This window comes from Leptonychotes weddellii, chromosome 5 (genome assembly GCF_054177405.1).
Source record: "Leptonychotes weddellii isolate Sample4059 chromosome 5, ASM5417740v2, whole genome shotgun sequence".
NCBI lineage: Eukaryota > Metazoa > Chordata > Mammalia > Carnivora > Phocidae > Leptonychotes > Leptonychotes weddellii.
In genome coordinates, this window is record NC_138373.1 from 55689726 (window position 1) to 55712874 (window position 23149).

General features: G+C 42.8%; 1 protein-coding gene across 2 annotated transcripts in view; it reads right to left on the reverse strand.

The window, feature by feature from the left end:
* Nucleotides 1–23149, reverse strand: part of GAD2 (glutamate decarboxylase 2) — an 81656-nt gene that overhangs the window by 53554 nt on the left and 4953 nt on the right. For both annotated transcript variants that reach the window (XM_081820756.1, XM_081820755.1), the window contains 4 exons: nucleotides 19931–20021; nucleotides 19263–19375; nucleotides 15007–15122; nucleotides 3698–3777 (listed from right to left, as the gene is read on the reverse strand). In XM_081820756.1, coding sequence (XP_081676882.1) covers nucleotides 3698–3777; nucleotides 15007–15122; nucleotides 19263–19375; nucleotides 19931–20021 — 400 coding nt within the window. The remainder of the gene's footprint in view (nucleotides 1–3697; nucleotides 3778–15006; nucleotides 15123–19262; nucleotides 19376–19930; nucleotides 20022–23149) is intronic.

Consider the following 23149-nt stretch of genomic DNA (forward strand, 5'->3'; position numbering starts at 1 on the left):
AAATGCCCAAGCTAGTGCTGGAGCTGAGACGGGGGGAGGGGGTCAAAGAGTCCAGCTCCAGAAACCACCCTTCAAAGTACTATCATGTGGGGCGCCTGAGTGGCTCAGTTGGTTAAGCGTCTCCTTTTGGCTCAGATCATGATCCCAGGGTCCTGGGATCGAGCCGCACAGCAGGCTCCCTGCTCAGCAAGGGAGTCTGCTTCTCCCCCTCCCCCTGCTTATGCTTGCTCTCTCACTCACTCTCTCTCTTCCAAATAAAATAAATAAAATCTTGGGACGCCTGGGTGGCTCAGTCGGTTAAGCGTCTGCCTTCGGCTCAGGTCATGATCCCAGGGTCCTGGGATCGAGTCCCGCATCGGGCTCCCTGCTCTGCGGGGAGCCTGCTTTTCCCTCTGCCTCTGCCTCTCTCTCTCTCATGAATAAATAAATAAAATCTTTAAATAAAATAAAATAAAATAAATAAAATCTTTAAAAAATCAAAAACAAAGTACTATCATGCTTTCTCATATGTTATGTAGTTAAGAGTGTTTGCAATAATGTGGGAAAATACTTACCATGTCTAGTTAGAAAAAGAAACATGATCATAAACATGAAAATTAAAACAGGAAAAGAAAAAAACTCAAACCTCTATGCTTAGAAAAAGAGATTCGAGATTTAGACACCAGTATGGTATTAGTGATGATCTTTCGGTGGTGGAATGACAATTTTTCCCTGTTATTTTGTATTTTTTAAAGTAAGCATGTATTGCTTTTCAGATGGTAAAAACGATCACTTACTCCTCTTTAAAGTTCTCATGTGCTTCTTGCCCCCAGGTCTGAAAACTGTGAAGGTTCATTTATACACAGATATTATTTTTTTTTTAAGATTTTTTAATTTTTGAGTAATTCTCTACACCCACTGTGGGGCTCGAACTCACAACCTTGAGATCAAGAGTCGCATGCTCCATCGACTGAGCCAGCCAGGTGCCCCTAACACATGGATATTTTTTGATAAATACAATACAGTTCTGTAAATGCATTTTCCTTACGATTTTGTTAATAACATTTTCTTTTCTCTAGCTTGCTTTGTTCTAGGAATATAGTATGTAATATATATAAAACATACAAAATATGTGTTAATTGGTTATGTTATCGGTAAGGCTTCTGGTCAACAGTAGCTCTTAGTAGTTTAGTTTTGGAGGAGTCAAAGGTTATATGTGAATTTTCAACTGCAAGGGGTGGGGAGGTCAGTGCCCTTGACACCCATGTTTTCAACTGTACTTCCTTCCTCCTTGCTTCACTTCATACTTCATTGCAATTTGTTTTTTCCTCCTGGTCCTTATTTCTCCCATCTTTTATTTCTTAACTATTTTTCTTTCTTTCTTCTTCCTCCTGTATTGTTCTCTCCTCCCTTCCCCATCCCACAAGGCTCATGAGCAGAAGAAGGAAAAGCCCCACCTAGCCCTACGTGCCTGGTAGTCCCTTCCCTCTGTCCCCTCCCAATGGGTGTACGTGGGACGGGGGGAGTTGCCGGGGAAAGTGAGGTATTTTCTGAAAAAAGCAGTAATTTTTAACATTGTGTTTTAGTGTTTCTAATGGCTTCTAAAATTGTTGACATAAAATTCTTTGACCTAAAAATTTGAGGTGATGTGGCTAGTCACTGATTCGAGACCCCATTGGTTTCCCAGCATTCTCTGCTTTCTGCTCCTTTCTCTGCTGTTGGTGAACAACAGACATCTTTTGGCATCTGTTCCCTTGCAACCTCTTCTGTGCTCTGTTCCTGTGACTTTTTTGCTTTTCCTCTTGCCTTTCCTTCTTCCAGGCCTGCACTTCCCTTGGGAGCATGATCCTGCCTCAGACAGTCAGCAGTCCTCAGGCCAGCCTTCAGCTCCCAGGAATGCCTGGCTGGCTGGTTGGGTGGGCTCCTCCCAAGGCCACTTGCATCGTTACAACATTTTCACAGGAGTAGAAGCAGCAATATTGATGCCTCGAGGTACCCTCTGTTCTCCCAGGTCATCCCTCACCCACTGGGCTTCAAGGTCAAGAACACCTGCTAACCAGGCTAGATTAGAAGACGGAGTAGGTCAGCTAACAGGGTCTGTCTAGACTGTCCTTCCCTGAATTCTAGGCTCCTTATAAGATGCGGCTACAGATTAAGAACAATGCTAAAGTCATCTAAACCTTTATTCCCTGTTAGCAATTTTTGTAGACTGGTAGTCTTAAAAATAAAAGCAGTTCCTTCTTCAAAATATGCCTGCTTTGCTCCAGTCCTTCTAATTTCCCACCCATCCTATTGCTAGAGCCTCACGCCCAGCCTCACTGACCCAGGTCTCTCCTCACCTTGCTTCCTGAAGGATGGTTTCTCTCATGCCCTTCTCGGATAAAAATGCTTTCAGGTGACCTTGATTGCTGATGTATCAAGCTCAAGTGCTAAGTTTAGTGTCCTCCCCCCACAACAAGGAAAAAGAAAATGTCACTTTTTCTTTCTGATTGTAAAAGTAGCATGTGTTCCTTGTAAACAACCAGATCAGGTCAGGCAAGATGTAAAGGCGTGGACAAGAAAGCGGCAATCCCTTGTGATTTTCCCTCCCAGAGAGAGATGCGTCATTAATCAGTGTGTTTTGTTGAGCTTTCAAAATCCCACATGGCCCACCAGGTTTGCCATGACCATTCCTCCTTGATAGCCCTGCTCAGGTCCCTTTCCTCTCTGGAGCTCCACATGCTCACTCCTACTTCTGGGGCTTTGCTTGTGGTGTTCCGTCCTCTGTAATGGCCCCCCACTTCCCCTCCATCCATTCAGTTCATCCTTCACTGTGAAAATCTTTGAGAGCACAAGTCTTGCTTGCTGCATGGAGCCTTCCAAGCCTTACCAATATACAGAACAGGTACTCTGTGCCACACGATTCAACCCTATAACTGTCTCCTTCTGGTGTTATCCTATCTTCCTTAGATCATAGACTGTCAGGGAACTGGGATGATGATGCCCTATGCTTTTCTGGAGCCTCACGATATAGTGGGCAAACATGAAGTCTGTCTAATAAATACATATGAAAAAAATGGTGAATTGAGTAGCTCCCTTTTAATTTAGTGAAATTTCTTACTCAATTCTTTAGAGACTAAATTTAGTTTCTTATCGGTTCCAGACCTATAGGCTAGTGAAAATTTACATGGATATGCTGGAAATGCTTTTTAATCCTACACCTATTCCCAGAGTACCTATGAGGTTTGGGTGCCTGTTAAGGCAGGGATTTTCCCTAAGAGAGCTCTTTGGTTCCAGCACAAAGTGGACAAATTGCTGGGGGCATTATTTACTTCCTGCTCACTAAACTGTCCCCCCTTCTGTAATCAGTCCATCAAGCTCGCACAATCCATGGCGCCTAGAACGATGACACCTCCATGAATCAATACTCAAACTGCTGGTTTGTGCTTAAGTGCCCAGGTGATGAATGCCCTTCTGCACCTTCTTGGTGCAGAATATTTTGATTGATTTAACAAAGGTGCCAATTCAGTCAAGGGCCATGGAAGGCTCCATGGCATTGAGGAACAATGTCCCAGGACTCCAAGCAAGAGCCCACGTGAAAAAGAAACAGTGAACAGCAAGCTGGGATGGAGGTGGTTTTGCCCCCCACCCCACAGTCAATGCCTGCGTTTGGACTGAAAGATACATGTGTGGAAGTTGCAAACTGCCAACCAATGAAGGGTTGCAGATGCACACTCACCTCTCATCACATTTAATCAGAATCACGCTGTCTGTTCCAATCCCCAAAGCTGCAGCTCCCTTCTTGAGAGAAAAATGACTCTGTAAAAAAAAAAAAAAAAAGCATATTTGTAATTAGTTGTACATAAATTCAAGATCTATTCCCTCAGCTGGTTTTTTTCCTCCTTTAATTTCTAATCTCCCTCAACAGCGTGGACTGCTGAGAGAATATGGCATCCTTCAGTTGAGCTTTGTTTTTTTTTTAACTGTGGTAAAATCCACGTAACAGGATTTGCCACCTTAACCACTTTTAAGTGTACAGTTCGATGGCCTTAAGTACATTCACATAGCTGTGCAACCCTCACCACCATCCATCTCTGGAACTCTTTTCGTCTTGCAGAAGGGAAATTCTGTATCCATTGAGTGATAACTCTTCATTCCTCCCTCCCTCAGCCCCTGGCAGCAACCATTCTATTTTCTGTCTGTGCATTTGACGATGTTAGGTGCCTCATGTAAGTGGGACCATATAGTATTTGTTGTTTTGTGACTGGTTTATTTCACTCAGCATAGTGTCCCTGAGGCTCATCCATGTTGTAGCCTGTATCACAATTCCCTTCCTTTTTAAGGCTGAATCCTATTCACTGTAGGTATACCCTACATTTCCATTCATCCATCAATGGATACTTGCGTTGCTTCCACCTTTTGGCCATGAGGGATAGTGGTGCTAGGAAAGTGGGTGGACAAATATCTTCTCGAGCCCTGCTTTCAATTCTTTTTTGGGTGTATCCCCAGAAATGGAATTGCTGGGTCATATGGTCATTCTCTTTTTGATGACTTGCCATCCTGTTTCCCCACAGCAGCTGCACCTTTTTGTGTCCCCACCAGCAGTGCACGATGGTTCCAATTTCTCCACAACCTTGTCAATAGTGGTTATTTTCTGCTTTTTGATACTAGTCATTCAAATGGGGGTGGGGTGATACTTCATTATGATTTCCATTTGTATTTCCCTAATGATTAGTGACGTTGAGTATCTTTTTACGTGCCTATTGGCCCTTTGTACATCATCTTTAAAGAAATGTCTCTATAAGTCCTTTGCCCATTTTTGAATGGGTTGTTTTGTGGTGGTGGTTGTTGAATTCACTTGAGTTTCTGAGTGAAAATAACAAGACCCTGGGAATTGTAAATGGACCTGCCACCTCAACACACAGTAATCCAAACCAGTTTTACATATAAGGCATAAAAACAAGCCAACTGCCTCCAGGAACTATGACTGTATGGCTTCCAGGCTTATATTTTCCTACCAAGAGATGACACTCAGTCTCTGTCAAGTTTAATGAAATTGTGTGCACTCAAGTAAAAGAAGAAGTTGGCCTTCAGTCCAGCACTCTTCATCCCAGACTTGTTGGGGAGCTAGTTCTCTAGTTCTCGTGCAGGCGACAGCTCAGCCTGAGGCAGGACCAGGGAGAAAGGGTCAGTCGCTGGCTTGGGCAGGACGGTGTGCAGAGAAAAGCCACACTGACAAGCCACCGTCAGATCTTTGTTTGTGCTTTTGGTTATTGATCCCGGGTAGGATTCTGAATCTCAATGGCTGTAATCACGGGGCAATTTGGAGAGCTGAGAGAGGCTAACGTAAGCCCAGCTGTATGGCATCTGCCCAGCAGCCTCTTACTATTAACTACAGATCATTAAGCTGTCCAAAAGGAGGGCTGCTTCCTCAATTTACATCTCCAAAGGACTGCTGACTGGAATTTTAAGTTAGCGTTCCAGAGTGTACTCTCCCTGAATGCCCACTTTTGACTCATCTGAATTCTTAAACATGCAGCACAGGAACTGTTAACACATGTATTTTTAGGGCGTGTGTCTGATAAGCAAGAAGAAATCACATTTATAACAGCAGCAAATAATGTGAACCAATACATGAGGCACCGACTGGAGGAGTTTAAAAGGCCCAGTGGAGCCGAGATGTAATGAGAAGGGGCCATTAGCCTCCTTTTACAACCTCAGAAAGACAAAGTAGACCATCGTTACCAAGATACCTGGAAACTAGGAGAGAAAGCTTAACTGGGTTTGTAAAGATGCATGACGCCCCCAAACAAAACAAAAAAGTGTTCTCTCTTGCATGGTTAGCAGATTCCTGGGTGGCCCCCAGAAGAAGCCGCTCAGAGGAAAACAGCAGTCTGTTACTGCAGGGAGGGCACAGAACAGAGGAGCCAGCTGTCCACTGAGCAAGCAAAGCTACTCAAATTAGGCCCCTCAGTGAATGAGCTCGAAAGCACTGTTAAAATCAAACACACGGAGACCAGACTTGAAAATGTCCTGAGCCAGACAAAAACCAGTTTAGTCATACAAGCAAAGCTTAATTTAGCTTATTTTGCATGACAAAATAGGCTGACGACCTGGGTCACATCTAGCTTATGCCTCTGAAAATCATAACTGAAACTTAAATTCTTCCCCCAAATTGATAGGATGTAACCACTAACCAATTCTCTATCATTGAAGAAAATTCTAATATTGTTACCAAACACTGTGAAGAATAAACAGTCCCTGCCTCTGTGATCTCTAAGCTGCTTTATAACAATATCCTCTGAGTCTCATCCCACGTTTTGGTTTGAGTACTCCCGGTTTGCAAACTGTCTTTTTTTTGGTGTGTGCAAAATAAACCTTCACAGTTACTACTTCTGTGATTCCTTGGTTTTACTTCTGTTTCTGTTTTTGTTTTCCTAAACCTTTGAGAGTATTAAACTGCCACATGGTAAATTGGGGCAAAGTAAGAGATCTGGTGCACCTGGTCAATGAGAGGAAGTAGTCTTGTCTGGTCTTTAATGAGAAAGAATAGGGATGCTCAAATGAGGAGCAATTACCTAGGATAATTGATCACTGTAGCAAATGCCACACACTTAAAGAAGAACACAGGCCTAAAAAGAAAGCTTCGATATGGGGAACAAAGGTGATATGAGGCATGAAAAAAGAAGATTAGGGACCGAACACTGAGCCTGTTTACATTTTCAGGAAAAGGAGCAGGGAAATCACTAGATGTTATCCACAAATAGCAAGGGACCATGGTAAGCAAGGAGCCTGAGAGCAAAAAAAAAGACTACCTAATGAGGAAGAAACAGTGAAAATAGCTTCAATAGCACATTTCCGTGCTGGTGAGACAGCACACGGGGAATCATTTTTAATCCTTGGCACCACGTTTAATGGAACTACTTGTTGATGAACCACAGCAGGCTGGAAGGTGAGGAGCCTGGAAACCAGGCGTCTGGAGAGAGCTCAGAGGATGCTTGTTCATGAGCAGAGGGCAACAGGGACATGTGGTGTCAAGGTGAGAGAAAAAGGATCGATGGCTTCAGAAGGGTGGCTTCAGAAGGTAAATCTATGAACAAAAATTGAAGGCTACAGTGATTCAGATGTGTCCCCAAATCATCAAGGCTCTTGTAATGATCATTCATCAATAGAATGGCTGGGGGATGGGGGGCGCCTGGTGGCTCAGTCGGTTAAACCTCTGCCTTAGGCTCAGGTCGTGATCCCAAGATCCTGAGATCAAGCCCCTCACCTGCTTAGTAGGGAGCCTGCTTCTCCCTCTCCCACTCCCCCTGCTTGTGCTCTCTCTCTCTGTCAAATAAATAAATAAATAAAATCTTTTAAAAAAATGGCTGGGGAATGAGTTAATGAATATATCCCCTGTATCTCCTCCACCCTGATTTTGGAAAAATAATAGACTTGATAGAATCCAGTCCTTATTTAGAACTAAATCGTATTTCTATTTGGGTAACATGTTAAAACCCATCTGATTTTTATTTTTTACTAAACAAAAAATTCGAGGTTGATGGAAGATTAATTTCTCGATCTTTTTAAAAATATCATAAGTTATCTAGATACAGTCTACATGATTCAGCTGACATTTGAAATATGTGTAAATAACCATGGGGTTTTATAGTTATACAATAATTGTAATTAAAAAATAAGCAGGCTTTCTGGGCTTGGGTAGGATGAGATTACCCAGAGTAAGAATGTGTGAGAATGAGAGCCCATAGGCTGAGGCAAGGGCATGAGCTCCTTCATTCCATCCAGCCCTATGACTAGGGTACGCATCAGCTCCTTCCTTCTGTAATGGGGACAATAAATCTTTCTTGTCTTTAGGGATGGTGGGAGAATAAGAGGAGTGGTGGAAAGCTCTGAGACAAACCACTTCAGTCTCTTGACATGCTGCTTTCTTTTCCTGTACTGCAATTTAGATAAGCAGTTTGGAAAGCCGCATTAACTATTTCCAGCCATTGTTGGTCACATCCAGATATTTAACTGAGACTCAGGTTCAACTGCCTAGTGGACCACAGGGCTTCAGGGAAAGCCTCTGCTAAGCTGGGGACACAAAGATTATTAAACAGCCCTCAGTCCCCGGCTACCTCCCCTACCTCGTCTCCTGCCTCCCTTCCTCTTGCTCTCTCTACCTGATGGTACTGGACTTCCCGGTCTTCTGTGAGCTTGCTAAATTTGTTCTTGCCTCTCAGTCTTTGTATTTGCTATTCCACTTCTTGGAAAATCCTTCCCTCGGATATTTATATGGCTCCCTCCCTCATTTGATGTAGGTCTCTGTTACATATCACCTCCACAGAGACCTTTTATGACTATCTTGTCAAACAGAGCCCACTATTATCCCATTCTCTTGTCAGCATGTGACATTAAATATTTATTTGTTTACTATCTGTCCCCTACTAGAACCCAGGTTGCATGAGGACAAGGACTTTGGTGGTTGGTTTAGCAAATATTGATTGAATTTGACCATATGCTTGGAGAACAAGTCCAGAAAAATGTCCACTACTTATTGCCATAAATCTCTGGCCACAAATCCCAATATTGAGGTGTGGCTTTGGTAACTGGAGCCAGACAATGGTGGGCTAAAGAGACCCCAACACCTCTAATCTAAAGCCCATTCTAAAAGCAAGTCAAGAGATCTTCTTAGCACCCACCCTAAAAGGCCCAAGATGGGGTCCTTCCCAAGTAGGAAGCAGCTATAGGTCTTTCTAGCCAGATCAGCTGCTTTGGGGAAGAAGCAACTCATAACTTCAAATGAAGAAAGAAAAAGGCACACTAAGTTGGAAATCTCAGCTCTTAACTCTCTGACTTTCTGTCAAAAGCTCTATCTTCTAGCCCTAAGGTCTATTGATTGTTCTTGGACTTGAACCCCTTTGTGAATGGAGTGAATGAAGTGTGTGTGGAGACACAGAACAGAGGTGAATGGGGGGGCCTTACACATCAGGACCCCCAACAAATAGGTCATAAAGCCCAACCGGTGAATGAGCTGAAATCTGCTTCTTTGACCCCTCCACATGCTTTGGACACCCCGCCCCACTCAGCGATTATAGGACTAACAGTTTTCCCCTTCTCCACAATTCTCCCACACATCCATTGGTTTGCTCTCTATACAGCCTGAGATTTGATGAAAATGACGGCTTTTTCTGCCTTAGACACACTGGTAGTCCTTGTCCTTGCTTTTATTCATCAAGTGGCCTTAAAAGAGCATTCTGCTTTCTAAAGCATTTGACTTACAAAGAAGCTGGTACTCTGTGAGACCACTTCATTGATTTCTAATTATAATGATTTGGAGGGCAGGGGACCACCAAACCATGTTCTCAGAGACTCCATGTGATACTGACGTGATATGGATCTGCATACAAGGCATTTCTGGGAGCCTGCTTCCTTCTTACTCACCCATTGTGAGCTTGTGCTCTAAGTAAGTGCTAAAAGAATGTTGTGTACCAAGATTAAGTTGACATGAAAAGAGATCCAAGGATGACATCTGGTGACAAATGTGAACATCAGCACTGAGCATGAATTCAGTTATAGTGATGACTCAGTGTGGTCTCAGGGGCACTGAGAAGAGTGACTGTCCCTTCCAGACCCCTGTTCTTTCCTTTCCCCACAGTACAATATATGCCTCTTGAGAGCAGGCACTGGGTCTGTTCTGTTCACTGTTGTCTGCCCAATGCCTGAGGCAATGCCTGGAACATTGTGCACTGAGTGAATGAAGAAGGTCTAAAGAGTACATCCCACTACCCCATGGCTGCACTGTGCCTTCCTTTGTCTCCTATTGCAATGGAAATGCCCCCAAGAGAGGTAACACTTTGGTTTTTACCCATCATTTACAGGGCTCTCAGGCTCTTTCCTGAGAGTAGGTCTTGATGGGATTGAATAGAGAGAGAAAATAACACGGGGGTGATGAGGGCCCTGAAATGAAGATGAGGTAGGAATGCAGAGGCTAAAGGAAACCTGCATTTAGCTCACAATTTCACTTACTGAAGTTCTGTCAGGCTAAGCTTCTGTCTAATGGAAAGCATTACACGGGAGCTGTCTTTCCAAGCTGCCTGGGTCACTGTTAGTTTTTTGTTTTGGTTTTTAGACACAAAGGACATCTGTTTTTGGAATTGAAGCCTCTCATATAGTGTTGTGATGTGAAAACCATCTTTCTAAACAATTGGGAGAATCATCTTCCGTGTATGTGGGCTGAGGCCATGAGGACCTCGGCAGAACATTGGTGACTGGCTGTAAAGAGTGGAGTGAGTTGTGCTGATTTGCCTAAAAGATCCCACTACCTGTTCTGATTATGAAGAGCATTTTTCCTAGATGCAAATATGCTGTTTCACTGAGACTATTTCTGGAAGAGCTTGTTGCACACAAGGAAATAAGAGGAATTTGGAATGGAGCTTGTTTGGGCTTTCAAAGGATTCAGGGGTAGAGATGTGAATTATTCAGCTAGAGTCTTAACTTCCCTCTAAACCTATTTTCAAGAAAGGACCTTAAACTCATCAGATTAATTTTTGCCAAGATTTTCTATCACTGAAGATTGGTGACGAGGATGAGATTCCAGCAAAGAATGAGTATGGAACAGACAATCTTTAAGATCCTTTCCAATTCTGAGATTTTTGTGCTTCCATCCTGGGGAGGAAATTAGTCTTGGAACTCTTTACTCAGAGCTTAAATGCTGTCTCTTGTTTCAACTCAGTGATATATTTACTTCTTCTAATGTTCTTCATAGCAATATTATTTGTTTAATTTAGTCCTATTCAAAATTTCAAGAAAAGAGTTGGCTTTGAACAACAGAAAAATGTAATAGCTTGCCCTCCTTATCAACAAAGGGAAACTTCTTGTCTGAGTTGGTGGCCAGAAAAGAGATGGGTAGCTTTGCGGGTGCAACAGAGACAGTGAGGGCCATTTAGTAAACAAAAGAGGACCCTTCCCTTCCTCAATGTGTGATGTTTCTGGCTGGTTGCTGGAAGAGAGTTTCTCAATGTCATTTCCATCCCTATGGCCCTACGCATGTCAAGTTTTAAACTCAGTGCTCAGACTAGAAGAAAGGATAGTAACTTGACCTGGCTCAATAAATCAGGAAATTAAATTAGCACTAGAATAACAATATGGGGAAAATAAGATTTGAGAAATGATGCTACAAGTGAATTTAGAGCAGCCAGCTAGAGTGGTGTAGAGGTCATCCAACCCAGTAGTTGAAAAAGCAGTGTTGGGATTGTCAGGAAACCGAGGCTCTAGATCTGACTCTGCCACTGACTGGCTAGAAACCCTGGGCAAAACATCTCACACCTCTGGGACTTGGGTTCCTCATCTATAAATAAGGTTGTGGGTTTTTTTTTTTTAAGTCACCTAATATTTATGTAGAGTTTCCTACATCCCAGGAGCTGAGGTGAGTGTTTTATAAGGCTCTCATTTGATTCTCAAAAGTCTTGGGCCTTGGAAACTCTCAAAGATCATTGAGAGAGACAATAGTTGAAGCAGCTTCTGCCAAAGCCTTTGGCCCCTCCTCTCTCCATTAGATTAATAAAGCAGCTCTTCCACTGCTGTTTCTCTCTGCAGGTCAAGGGACTCAGGAAAGAAACCTCCATGCAAAGATGGAAATTGTTTGGCCTGGAGAAAAGGCATTTGAGACATGACTTGGTAATCTTCTGTTTTCAGCTGGTGGAGATCTATTTCTGGGGCTGGTGGAGACAAGGTGATTGTAAAACTTGAAAAGACTAAGGGAATATATGGCCTGGCCTGAAACTGGAAGGAACTACACTAAGTGATGAATGGAATGGAATGGCCCTGAGGTCTAGGGTCCAGAAGGAACTAGATACAGGGATCATGTTACCTCTTAATCCGAAGCTTCACGGGCAGGGCTACTTTAAGAGTTCATCTGTCCAGAATGGTTTGGATCAAGTGTTCAGTGAGACATAGGAGTGCTTTAAATGAGCTCTAAAATCCCCTCCAGCCCAGCCCTATGAGATAATAAGGACTTTTTTTTTTTTTTTTTTAGTGAGGGGAGTAATAATTTAGCATGACAGTCACATTAAGAGAAAAGATCTTGGTGGAAATTTTACTTGGGAAGGTATAAAATGTTAAATTAATTGATGAGCTCTGGTGTACAAAATGTCACTGAATCTTTTGATCTGGTTTCTACTTTGGTAGTCGGGGCAGAGACCTCATTGGCTTGGGAGTCAGGAAACCCATTTAATCCTGGCTCTACCTATAGCCTCTTCGTTGAAGAAATGCTAATAACAATCTCTGCTCTGCCTGTTCTACAAGAATGTAGTGAGAATCAGATGAGCTACTGTATATTGGAAGTGTGTTGGAAAGAGTCAAATAGTTATCAGATATAAGATATTATACATTAGAAAAAGAGTTCATCTGTCAAAAAATAGGTGTAGCATTAGAACCAATTGGTATTTTAGGAAAGGTTCATAATTCAAATGTTCTTTCATAATTATGTGCATGGATCGAGGTACAAGAAGGAGGAGGAAGAATCGAATGGTTGTTATATAGCTGAGTCACCTTTCTATCACTTAGAAGTCAAAAATTAGACTCTAAGTTTGCTATATCAAGAAAAGAAGGCATAGAAAAATTATTCTCAGACCACATGACCTGGGCTTTGTGGGCAAGGTTAAGCTAATTTCCATGAAGCTTGAGCCAAGAAATCCACACAGAAACCAGAGAGCACAGGGCAGCTTTCCGGTCGACCAACCTCACTTCAGGTTGTGCAAACAGCTTGGAAGCCAAAAGAAAATGCCTAATATAAGATCATCCGAGCTTCTTGAGATTGAGAATAGAGTAACGTTTAGCTATTTAGGGGTACAATAGTATAGTGAAATAGTAATTGAAAAAAATTATATCATGGTTTTCTACCCTTGGAGAAGCTGAGAAATGAAAATTATCTCATGGGATGGGGTACTAGGCTTAATAGGTTGAATAATGCCCTTCCTGCAAAGATGTTCACAACCTAATCCTTGAAACCTAAGAATATGTTACCTTACATGGCAAAAGGGACTTTGCAGATGTGATTAAGCTAAGGGTCTTGAGATGGGAGATTGTCCCGTGTTATCTGGGTGGACCCAATGTCATCACAAGTGTCCTTGTGGAAAAGGGGTAGGGAAGAGAGTCAGAGCCACGGAAGGAGATGTGGTGACAGAAGCAGAGGTCAGAGAAAGAGAGAGAGATTTGAAGATGTTCTTCTACTGGTTTTGAAGTTGGAAGAAGGGGCCATGAATCAAGGAAGGCAGGTGGCATCTAGAAGCTAGAAAAGGCAAGGAAATGGATTCTCCCCTACCATCTCCAAAGCAACACAGCATTGCCTGACCCATTATAGATTTCTGACCTCCAGAACTGTAAGGTAATAAATTTATATTGGTTTAATCCATTAAGTTTGTCGTAATTTTTTTAGTAGCAATAGGAATACAATAGGAAAGTAGCAAATAGGAAAGCAAAGGCAGGTAATTTCAGCCTGTGAAATTCTCTGCTAAATTTGACCTCTGTAAGTTGAGGAAGGGCAAAGAAACAAAACAAAATAAAATGGTAAAACATGTCTAAAAATGATACTGAAGATCATTTGTTAACATAAATCACTAGTTTCTTTGATTCCATGGCTACTGCTATGGTTGTGAATGGTAGTCACAGGCTTCTTTGTACTTACCCTTTGCTTCCTTGCTATGAACACGCACACACATCACTTAAAGCAGAAAAAGAAAAGTTCCGTAGGAGATGTGCCTCGACTCCCACTATAACTCCCTGCCTCTCCCCACTGATGTCTCTTTACAGGAGTCCCTCATTTCCCTATAGACCCCTCTACCCTCCCCAGCTCCTATTTCCCCCACCATCACAGGGCTTCTTGATCTTCTTTGAGGCAACTGTTTCCCAGACCCTAGGCTATTCTGAGGCAGAGGTTGTGAAGGAAAAATCTTAGGAATTCCATGGCAGGTAATGCTTACTAACGTCTGTCAAGAACAGCCTCTGGTTTACTGCAGGGTCTGTGTGGTGGGAGAATTTGGAACCAAGATGTTGCTCAAAGAGCTGCAAAGTGGCTTCGAGCTTGTGTGCGGCTCTGTCCCTACACAGGAAGGAAAGCTGAAGGCCTAGCAGAAGGAAGCTGTTTAGCTTAATTTATGTCAACAGGGTGGGCCACTTTTTTCAATGTGTCTGTGATGGTAAGGAGAATGGCATTAACTCTTTGAAAGCCATGGAAAGAATGTGAAGTACTATGCTGTGGCGTTCAGCTAGGAAGACCCAGGTCTCAGCATCCTGCCTGGAGAGAGCCTAGCAGGACGCAGGAGGCTGTGATTGGCTGAGACAGAACTGACCCAAACATCAGATATGACAGATATGACCACTAGACCATTTCTCTACAGTGATAAAACCTCTGGTTAAGTCCACCAAAGATAAGCATTAAATGGTTCAAGGCACCATTAGGGTAGAATATCTGATCAGAATTTTCATACAGGGGGCACCTGGGTGGCTCAGTCGTTAAGCGTCTGCCTTTGGCTCAGGTCATGATCCCGGGGTCCTGGGATCGAGCCCCGCATCGGGCTCCCTGCTCCACAGGAAGCCTGCTTCTCCCTCTCCCACTCCCCCTGCTTGTGTTCCTGCCCTTGCTATCTCTCTCTGTCAAATGAATAAACAAAATCTTTAAAAAAAAAAAAGAATTTTCATACAAAAAGATGGTATCAGTAGGACACTCCAGAGGTTTGAATTATGTAGGCACAGCAACAATTGTCCAAATGAGTTCATAGTCACTCTGGCCTCTCCTCTCCTCCTTCCCCCAACACACAACATTATTACAGAAAAATTACATGTAGAAACTATAAGTTTCTAGAAGCATTCTGCTTTCTCTTTGGGGTTTTTCCTACATTTCAAAGAGAAAGGGGTTCACCCCATTGTACCACACAGTTGTTCTCTCCCCTCATTCTCTCCCAAGAAGTATCTACCCTCTGGGGATAAAGCATTTCCAAATATGACTCCTTCAGCTTGGGCTTTACAGACTATAACCTTAAACTTGGAAAGAATAGAAACACATACATGCTCTGATGTGAAGGCAATGAGCCTGGGAACAGCAGCCATTCCTTTTTCCTTGACTTCTGGGAACATCTTAAAGCGTGCAATCAGCATGGCATACATGTTAGATATAGCACCACCTAAAGAAAGTAACAGCAACACACAATGACCTTTTCTAGTCATTGTCAACATCATTTCACATGCAAGCAACATTCCTTATTTCCATTGACCTTGAATCCTCCTTGGACATGGGAGAAGGCCATATTTATTGGTTATCCTTTGACCTGAATCCTCAAACTCAGACTGAATCTTCAGCCTAAGAGAGTCTAGAAAAAGGAGCATTGGGCCCAACCATAGGACATATGCTACCCCTTCACATCCCAAATCTGCGACTAAACAGAACTGCCAATTGATTCTGCTCTTGCTGGGAGTCCTTTGAAGAGGTTCTTAAGAACTGAGAAATTGTTGCCTTCCTTCCCACCATGCGAACGTGGTCATTCTTCATTAGGCTTGTGGAAATCCTACTTATCTCCTGATGGAGAAAACATTTCTTTTCATTTCAACTCAGGCAGTGCCTTGCACTCACACTAAGACAAATCCGTTGTAGCTCATGGTGTGGACTGTTAATCCACAATTCTTATAGAATGAGAGATGATGGACTCTGAAAAACAAACAGGGTTCTAGAGGGGAGGGGGTGGGGGAATGGGTTAGCCTGGTGGTGGGTATTGAGGAGGGCACGTTCTGCATGGAGCACTGGGTGTTATGCACAAACGATGAATCATGGAACACTTCATCTAAAACTAATGATGTAATGTATGGGGATTAACATAACAATAAAAAAATTAAAAAAAAAAAGAATGAGGATAAACATCCAAGCCCATTTCATCATACTCATCTGTGAATTTCCCCAGAACAGTTCTTCCCCCTCAAAGACTTCATAGAAATACAATTGTAATAGCTGAACAAAAATCTTATTTCATAATGATAGGAAAACACAAAACTAAGGGAATTTTAAGTCTATGTTGAATTGCTTTTTCTGTGTCATCCTAAGATTGTCAAGGATTTCATACCATAATATTTGTATCTTATAAGTAAGGTCTCATTTGACAAGCAAAGAAAAGTGAGATTTCCCCCAAGATTGTTGGAAAGCTCAGGATTTTTGCAATACAAGAAGAAGACAGTTGTTGTGCATGCAAATGGGGATGTTGGAATGGAAGCTGTGACGTCATGTGGCAGAGTGAAGCCACTATCTCCTCCTTTCCCATAGGGGACACACTGGGCTCTGCCATGATGTGAGTGTTTGAGAGTTCCCTTCCCTTTGGGTGGCTGAGGAGCAGAGGGCTCTTTGTACCAAACTGAATGGCCCCCACAGGGCCATGACTTTTGCCTCATGCTCCCTGGGCTCCGACGCAAGCAAGCAGCCTGGCCCAGAGCAGTAACTATCCAGATCCCGGTTCTGTCATCAGTCTGAATAAGGGCAATTGCTACCTCTTCTGACCCCCAGAGACATGGGGCAAGAGGAATCCAGGTCAGGCCTGCTCTGAGCAAACACCTTGTCTAAAAGGGCTGAGGGTGTAGGATGCTGCCGGGCAAGGGACCAGCTTTTAAAGGAGGGTGTTTAGCAGCATCCCTGGCTGTTATCCACCAGAGGCTACTAGTACTACCTCCCCCCTCTCCCCCGCCACCAAGTTGTGACAATCAAGAACCTCTCCATTCATTGCCAAATGTCCCCTGGGGGTTACAATAGCCCCCAGCAGAGAAGCACTGCCCTAGTTGTTCTTGTCAGAGAGGCTGGGGAGAAAGGAGGCCAGGAGAAAAAGGGGAAGATGAACACAAAGATACCATGTCACATAGCACAGTTATTCAAGAAGCTTCCAGCTCTACCTTGCCACTTCTCATTTTGCCACTCCAGTTATTCTCTGTCTAAAGATCTAGTAGCCCTGAGAGAGATGAAGAGGATTCTGGATCGTTAGAGCAGACTGTTGTGCAACCCAGGCAGGAGGACAGATGCGTCTTCCAGAGGAAGGATGCAAAAACGAGCTCTGAATCATCAGGAAAATCCTGTCAGATTGGAAAAGGTTTGTGACTAAGCCAAAATTTCCCTTTCTTCTCTTTTGGTCCTTCATGACTTGCTGAGCAGTGAGGAATACTCCAGTTCTCTTTGGCTCCCAGTCACAGGTGACATCACATGAACAGATTTCTTCTAGAAGTCCCAGAGAACTTTCCATGAAGCATGAAGCCTCTGGATGCTATAGATGGAGGTGTAAGGTAAACTGAGCTGAGCTATGTATTCAAGTCACAGACCTAACTCTCCATGTTTAGTCCTGGGCAATAGGACTTTCAGATCTCAGGCACATATGATGTATGATTTCCCCTATCCCCACTCTTTAAATTGTAAGACCCTATACCCCAGGAATAAGGCCAGATGCTACCTGGAAAGGCATCCATTTGCAAGTGAGGATGCTATAGTCCATCTCTCCTCTGTAATGCCTTGTAGAAAGCAGAGCAGAAACAGGTTGCCAATGGCCTTTTCTTCTGTCCCCTCCCCACTTTGCAATGTCTACATTATACTTAGCATGACATCAGTGGCTTCCATCTTGGTGTGAGAGCATACAGATCTTTAGGATCCAAGGAAGGAACCCCATGATCAAGGTTAAGTCTTTCTACCTGATCATTTTCTGTCATTGATGGGGGTGTCCATACTTGGCTTAGCAGAATTGCCAAAGAAGGTTCTTTCTCTGGGTGTATATTTTCTGGGGCAAGTGGTTTCCAAGAGCAGCTAAATTAGGCCTGGCCCAAGCCCTCTCAGACAAGTTTTCAGGGTCAACAGGAGCAACTGTTCTCTTCCCACTCCTGGGGACCTTTAAAAGAGAGCTCAGGATGCTCAATCACATAACCAGCCTTGTAAGAGGGAGAAGAATAGAGGCAAAAACAATGCTGATCTTTGAACACTACCTAATTCCTCATGAAAAATATCTTAAGAGCATCAGTTCCAGGCAATGATGGCAAAGCTCCCTCAGTGGGGAATGGTTTTCCAAAGGAAAACTGCGTTCCCTACAAAATAAAGGCTAGCTTTAAATTCATCACAGCTGGTGTTTAACGAAAAAAAAAAAAAAGCTAATTTTCCCTTCCATTTAACTAACATGTTTTCCTTCAGCACCTGAAAAATTGTGTTGTATCTTTAAAAGCATAAAATATAATAGCAGACCTGAGCTTGTAGGTAAAGCTCCTTAATTTAAGCCCTACCCTTGAGGCCACTGTTGCTTGCTTATAATTTCTTCTTTCCACCTGTTCTTTATTTTCTCTCTCCCTCATCATCCGCTTGTCTCTAGGTTTGCTGAAGGGACATCTCAACGTGGCCTTTGCTAGGCCTGACATAATGGCAGGTGTGGCTGTGGCCTCCTCAGCAGGGCCAGTCTCAGTGTACTGAGGGCCCGCCCCATTCTGATGACCCTCTCCTGCCACTGATTAGGTGACAGTCTGCACACCAGGTTTATTTTCCTTGGGTCAGTGACTCTCTCTCCCTACTGCCTTTCTAACTTCTATTTCTTCTCTGCGTCAAAACCAAGGTCACATACAGATCCGGAACCAAGGGCAAGGCTTTTTTTGTGTGTCAGATTGATTCTCTTGGCTGGAAGAGGTGTAAATAATGGAGCTTAGAATCCAATGGCTGGTGATAAAAGGCAGGATGAAGAGACTGAATGGCATGATAAAGAAGAGAAGGCAAAAGAAACCTTTGGAAGGAATCAGCACCCTCTGTTTCAGCTTTAAGAAAGGTTTCCCAAGTCACTCTCTGCCCTCCTTGAAATTAAAGTCAATCAGCTTCTCTGGTTGTTATTTGAAAGGGACAGAGTACATAGGCTCAATTACGTAGATCTGCCTCATAATGCCTCCTGAAACAGAGAAGGCTTTATTAAATGAGGCTACCCTTTCACTAATTGTGGGAAGAGTTTCAGAGAGTGAATTCCCTTATGAGGAATCTTTATTCCTGTGTTCCACATGATCCATACATCTTCTGTGTAGGATCACAGTAGAAGGGTTGGGTAAATATCCACCCCTGTTTATCCTTTTTCTGAACACCAATAACTATTGGTCAAGTATGGGGAGTTGGCTTGGAAGCATGGTCAATGGTCATGTATTAGCACGCTCATTCTTTTGATCAACATAACCTATTTAACATAAGCAGAAACACTGACTAGATACTTAATCGCTCCTATGTTCATAATGAGGCACTGTGTATCAGAAGAAAAAACACAAAGAAAGGTTGAAATATCATATACCAGGAGAAAATATCCCATCGCCAGAGCCCCCTGGCCAGCCAATGATTTCTCTCATTTTCTTTAGCGTGACATATTCCAAGAGCACAAATACTGGAGCAATTTCATAGGTGAACCTGAAATGTAGTAATGGCCACATTTTATGTATGTAACTCGAAGAAATAATTCATCATTACAACATCTATAGAACTATTGTATGTCCCTCTTCAAGCCCTACATTCACAAAGGTTTTGATTTTTCTATTGAACAGAGAGAAAATTATGTCTTCTTAAAGGTTGCCCATTTTTCTATATTCCTAAAGTTAAGAGCTTAATGCCCAAGGGTCATTTATCATATTGAATAAATAAAGAACACTGCAGAGTAATACTATTTAAAAGATATCATCTGGTCCCATTTCTTGTTCACTTTATACATAATTATAAATCCAAAATGCCAAAAAAGTGCCTTTTGTGTTTGAAAAATGTTATATAGCTTTGATTGCATGAAAGATAGATCAGGACTCTTTTCTTTTAAGTTAGAGTGAGCACCCGTATACTTCTGAAGTTTGTATCACTATGTTAGGGACTACTTAATTAAAAAGAGATTTTCACATGAGAGGTAGAATAAAGACTATGAAATCTCACTAATAATTATCCTGGATTTAAAAAAAAACACCACATTTAACGACTTACATGTTGGTGTTTGCTGTTGATGTCAGCCAGTCTGCTGCTAATCCAACCATATCCAGTCCAGTGGAAAGTTGATTGAAATATCTGGGATGCCCTGAATAAAATGGAATATGAGAATCAAGACTGCATCCAGTGAAAATAAATGCCTCTCAAACACATGATTGCTCTAGCTAAAGACCTTGAAAGATCCTTCAGTAATAGGAAATCCATATTCAGAAACCCAACATGTGCATGCATGCATGTGCACACGCAGACACATCCAAAAGGAGCATTTCATCTAACAAGAGAGACTATTTGGGGTTTTGGTATTTCTTAAAACACACTCTAAAAAAGCTTCCTCTAAACATTATCCGATATAAAAAAAAAATAACAAGTGTGGTTTGCAATGTGGATGCTAGTTTATTTCCTAGCATCCCTTCAATACATTTGTAAACTAAAATGCTCGTGTAATCCAAAGCTATTCTTGTTTACACTCATGCTGCTAAAAATCCTTTTTTGTTGAAGTTGTTCTGGGAATCAGTCATATCATGACATCCACCAGGCATGCCAACATGCCAACATTCATAATGATATCAGTGACAAATGATTGATGATTACAAAAGACAACACAAAAATGAGAAAATAGGACACTTTGTTGAGTGATTTGCCCTGGATTCAAAAGGTGATGATCGTCGAAAGAGGGCATGGGCAAATTCAATTCTTGTCGATTCTTTTCTGTCCAAATACTTGATTATAAACAACAGAACTCCTCATAGTTGTGATTTGAAGTAAAGAGGGATACGGTCAACATCACTGCCCCATCAACAAGATACATGAAGATATATTCAATGGGCTGATGAGTCCATTAGCAAGGCTTATCTAATTAACTTCTAGATTTCTCTAAAACTCTCCAAAGGAGCTGACATCCAAATACTCCTGAGGCTATTATTTAAAATGTGATTGTAAATATCTCATTAGAATTCCATTCCTTGTCTTGCCCCATAAAAGCCTATCTCTAAATCTGTGATTTGCTTGGCAGCAAAAATTTTGGAAGATTATCAATTATGGAAATAGCATCTGATAAAAAGGCAGCCCCTACTTATTGGACACCTGTCTGAAGCCTGGGGTGACGGTCTCTCAGGCCAGCACAGGCAAAACAAGATAAAGGAAGGCAATGGGGAAAACAGGGACAAAAGTCAACACAGAGCTTATCTCTAGGACTGGAGTGCTCTCTTATCAGCCTTGGGCATGTGGTTAGACATTTAGACACCGGGAAAAGATAGGAGCTGGGAAAGGGCACATTTCAAAGAGACTGGGATTTGTGTGGCTCTCGCTCATGCTCCGGCATTGTTTTGCTTCCCTGTGGCTGTGCACAGTGCCCTTCTACCTTTTCGCTCTTTACCAGGCCCTCTGATGCTGACCCTGTCAGTTTATGCATCCAGGCAAAATGAGAAAGCCCCTTTGCTGCTGCCGCCTGGGCCACGGTCTGGAACAGCCCTCCCCTGTCTCTGCCTCATTGACTCCCCATTTCATTAGAGCTCACAGCTGAAATCACAGCCGCCTCTCCCTCCTGATTCCCCTTCATTTCTCTTTCCCTAAGCCATTTCCTTAAAGTGAGGAAATTAATAAAAATTAGCAAATCAATCCATTAATCTACTCTCCCAATTCATATGCATTTTCTGGATGAATCTGGCGTCTATTATCACACACTATTTAACTCTCTGGAAACTTTGGCATGAAAAACCTCTGCAAAAAAAATTGAGAGAAATTCCAAGGCCTGTGTCTGGCCCCAGGATATCAAAAGGCCAATCCACCCTGCCCACTGCCTTTGGAAAACTGGGAAGCAAATTTGAGGCTTCAATGGCTTGACTCACTTTTCTTTCTTTCTTTCTTTTTTTTTTTTTTACCTTGGTCGCCCATGGCACCTGAATGTCTCTTGCCTCAAAATTTTCATTCACTGATGGTGATGTGATAAAAACGGAAGGAGATAGTTTGACAGGTTAGAGCAACATGTCCTCTTGATTTCTGCAGAAGTGGGCTGCAGAAATATTCTATTTGCTCCCTTCCCGTGACCCCCCCGCAGGCTGCCGGCGAATCCAGGCAAGGCTCTCCGAGAGAAAGGGTGGGAGAGACCTGCCTTGGAGGCTCCCAGCTGTCCCAGCCGGCCTGGGCATCCAGCTGCCGCCGCCGCCCCCACCAGGCCCGGGAATAGGCGGCCACGCGCAGCCGGGCAGACAGTGAGGAGGAAACGTGAGATTAGAGCCGCTCACGCCTCTGGAACGCTCCCCACTGATTAGCAAATGAGCCAGGAAGGATGCCCAGGCTCGGCCAACGACCAGCCCCGGGCGGCCTTGACCCCCTTGTCCACCATCAGTTGGGGAGGGCCCCAAAGTCGGTCCAAACTGCTCTCCGTGTAGCTGCAGCACGCACCCAAGGACGGCCTCATCTATCAATGCTTCCATTTCTTTGTCTGATGGCTCCGTTAAAAGACTCATTAACCCCTGCACTCCCCAAACACCATCACTACCACCAAGTCCAATGATCCCCGAAAATGTTATTTATTCTAAAATACTATCATTCTCTGCAGTTTTCAGTTTTCTGTTCCAACAGTTCTTACAGACGTAATTTTAACAATACAGAACGACTTCCACTTGCAAGTATTTAACCCACTGCCCCTCACTCCTCTCTAAGCTTGGAGCCCAAGTGAAAATTAGATTAAGGACTCTCAGTAGAAAGCAGGTGCTAACATATTTTATAAAAGCATCTCCCTAGGAGAACTAAAATGTCTAATGGTCACAGAGATGGTAACTACTTTACAGACCCTAAATAGTACTAGTCGTCAAATACCAGTTATAGCATAAAAACCTGTAAACTTGCTAGTCAAAAAGAGGTGACCGGTGTTACTTCTTTGAACTGCTATTTAGGGGTGGAATGGGGAAGACCAGAAGACTACATGTGTTATGAATAATACTGATATTGATGCTTGGAAATCCAACGTAATCCTATTTTCTCCTGAACTTTAAATAAAATGCATTAGAACTACATTTGACCAACAATCTCACAAGCATTATGGCAAAGTCTAAGAATTGAATTGCCCCATCTTCTCCTAACACTAAAGGAAGCATTGATAGACAGAACTATGACTTTCATTGACTTGCAATTCTCATTATCTTAACTCTTTAAATTACATGTCAGACATCACCAGCTTTTAAGGATGAAGATGTAAAACATTTTTATAGGTTC